General features: G+C 30.3%; 1 protein-coding gene across 1 annotated transcript; it reads right to left on the bottom strand.

The window, feature by feature from the left end:
* Positions 1 to 422: 422 nt before the first annotated feature.
* Positions 423 to 866, bottom strand: DL89DRAFT_261014 (uncharacterized protein; the record flags this gene model as incomplete). Its single annotated transcript, XM_040885833.1, has 1 exon — positions 423 to 866. The coding sequence occupies one exon, from the start codon at positions 864 to 866 to the stop codon at positions 423 to 425; it is 444 nt and encodes a 147-aa protein (XP_040739656.1).
* Positions 867 to 1,535: the final 669 nt, after the last annotated feature.

Below are 1,535 nucleotides of genomic sequence, written 5' to 3' on the forward strand. Positions count from 1 at the left end.
ATATCCTCATTCTCTTTCAACTTTTTAGCTATTCCTTGTTTCTTCTTAGTTGTCTGATTGAACCAATGGCAGTAAGCAAGAGCATGTTCTTTATGAAAGTAAATGCGTAATGTATGTTTGTTATGAATCTGATCAACTAGTGCCATCCACTGCTTTTCATAAGATATTGCAAATATCCTACAGTTACTAAGAAACTCAAGTGTATTGACAATTAGGTTTATGGTCCATTCTACTTCTTTCAACTCAGGAGTGTGAACAGTAAGCTCAAGTCTCATTAATCCTTCATTCCTACAAGCAACAAGTGTTTCACCAAACTGTTGAGAAGTTGGCATCACTAGCTCTGATAGCTTAGAAGTAAGTTGATTGCGAACTTCACCACTTTCTAAGAGTTGAACAAATTTATTATACAACTTGTTCCTAATTCATATTTCATCTTCATCATCAAGAATATCATTGCTACTGATTCCATTATCAAGAAGAAACTCCTTGATAACAGCCCTAGAAGATATGTTTAGACAATCTTTTGGAATATCATAGTTCAGAAGTAATACATGTTCTTGATGCATCCTAAGAAAGATATCAGTTAGTGTAGGATCAGCTATTGCAACATTTAGAGCAGATACCTTGTAAACAGAGACTTTACCATTTCTCACACTTGTCATGCATCTGATGTACTTAAATCTGTATCCATCACCAAAAACTCTATGCAATCTATCAAATGGAGTAGTATTATGAATTTGATCCATTAGAATGCATGACTCAGGAATCTCAACAACACATGAATCCATAAAGATATCAAATTGCTGAACAAATCCTTGTTGTTCAATGCCATTACTAGTATATCTTGCATCAGATATATCTGGCATATTATCTCTATTCTTCAACTCAAGTCCCAGAAGGGAGTTAAGATGTACTCTCAAGGAGGCCATTCACAAATAAGAAAGTTTAAAGAAACCTAATTTCATATATTAGAATACCCAATTGACAAATTATAAATCAATTGAAATTTTTCAGGATGCCAATAGTGGTTTCATAGTAGTACAAAAAAAATAAAAGAATAAAAATATTTAAAAGTTTTAATTATCAAATACCTAGTTTAGTAATTGTGAATACCGTCCTTTATTAAATTTACAATTCGCCTATGAATAGGGTTGAAATAAAAAAAGTTCTTAGAAGAGCTAATAAGATGATATCTATTGCTCAAAGTAGAGATATTACTTCTAGCCTATATATCCTATATAAGTAATACCATACTTTTGAAGAGGAATGATTATTGAACTATAATAGAATAATTAGTATATAGATAGAAAACAAACAAGTAAAGAGTAATATATTTAATGGAAATAATATATGTATAGTTTTCTATAGTAGACTAAATGATCAATTTACTAATAACAGCAATTAAAGGTATCATTCTATATCAAACAGCGGTAGTATTTATAGAAGAGAATACAGATCTTATGCCTTTAATATATAGAGTTGCTTACAATATTCTTCATATAGGTATTGAATTAATAGTTATACAATATGTACTC

Source organism: Linderina pennispora, assembly GCF_002104995.1.
Source record: "Linderina pennispora strain ATCC 12442 chromosome Unknown DL89scaffold_28, whole genome shotgun sequence".
Classification (NCBI taxonomy): Eukaryota; Fungi; Kickxellomycota; class Kickxellomycetes; order Kickxellales; family Kickxellaceae; genus Linderina; species Linderina pennispora.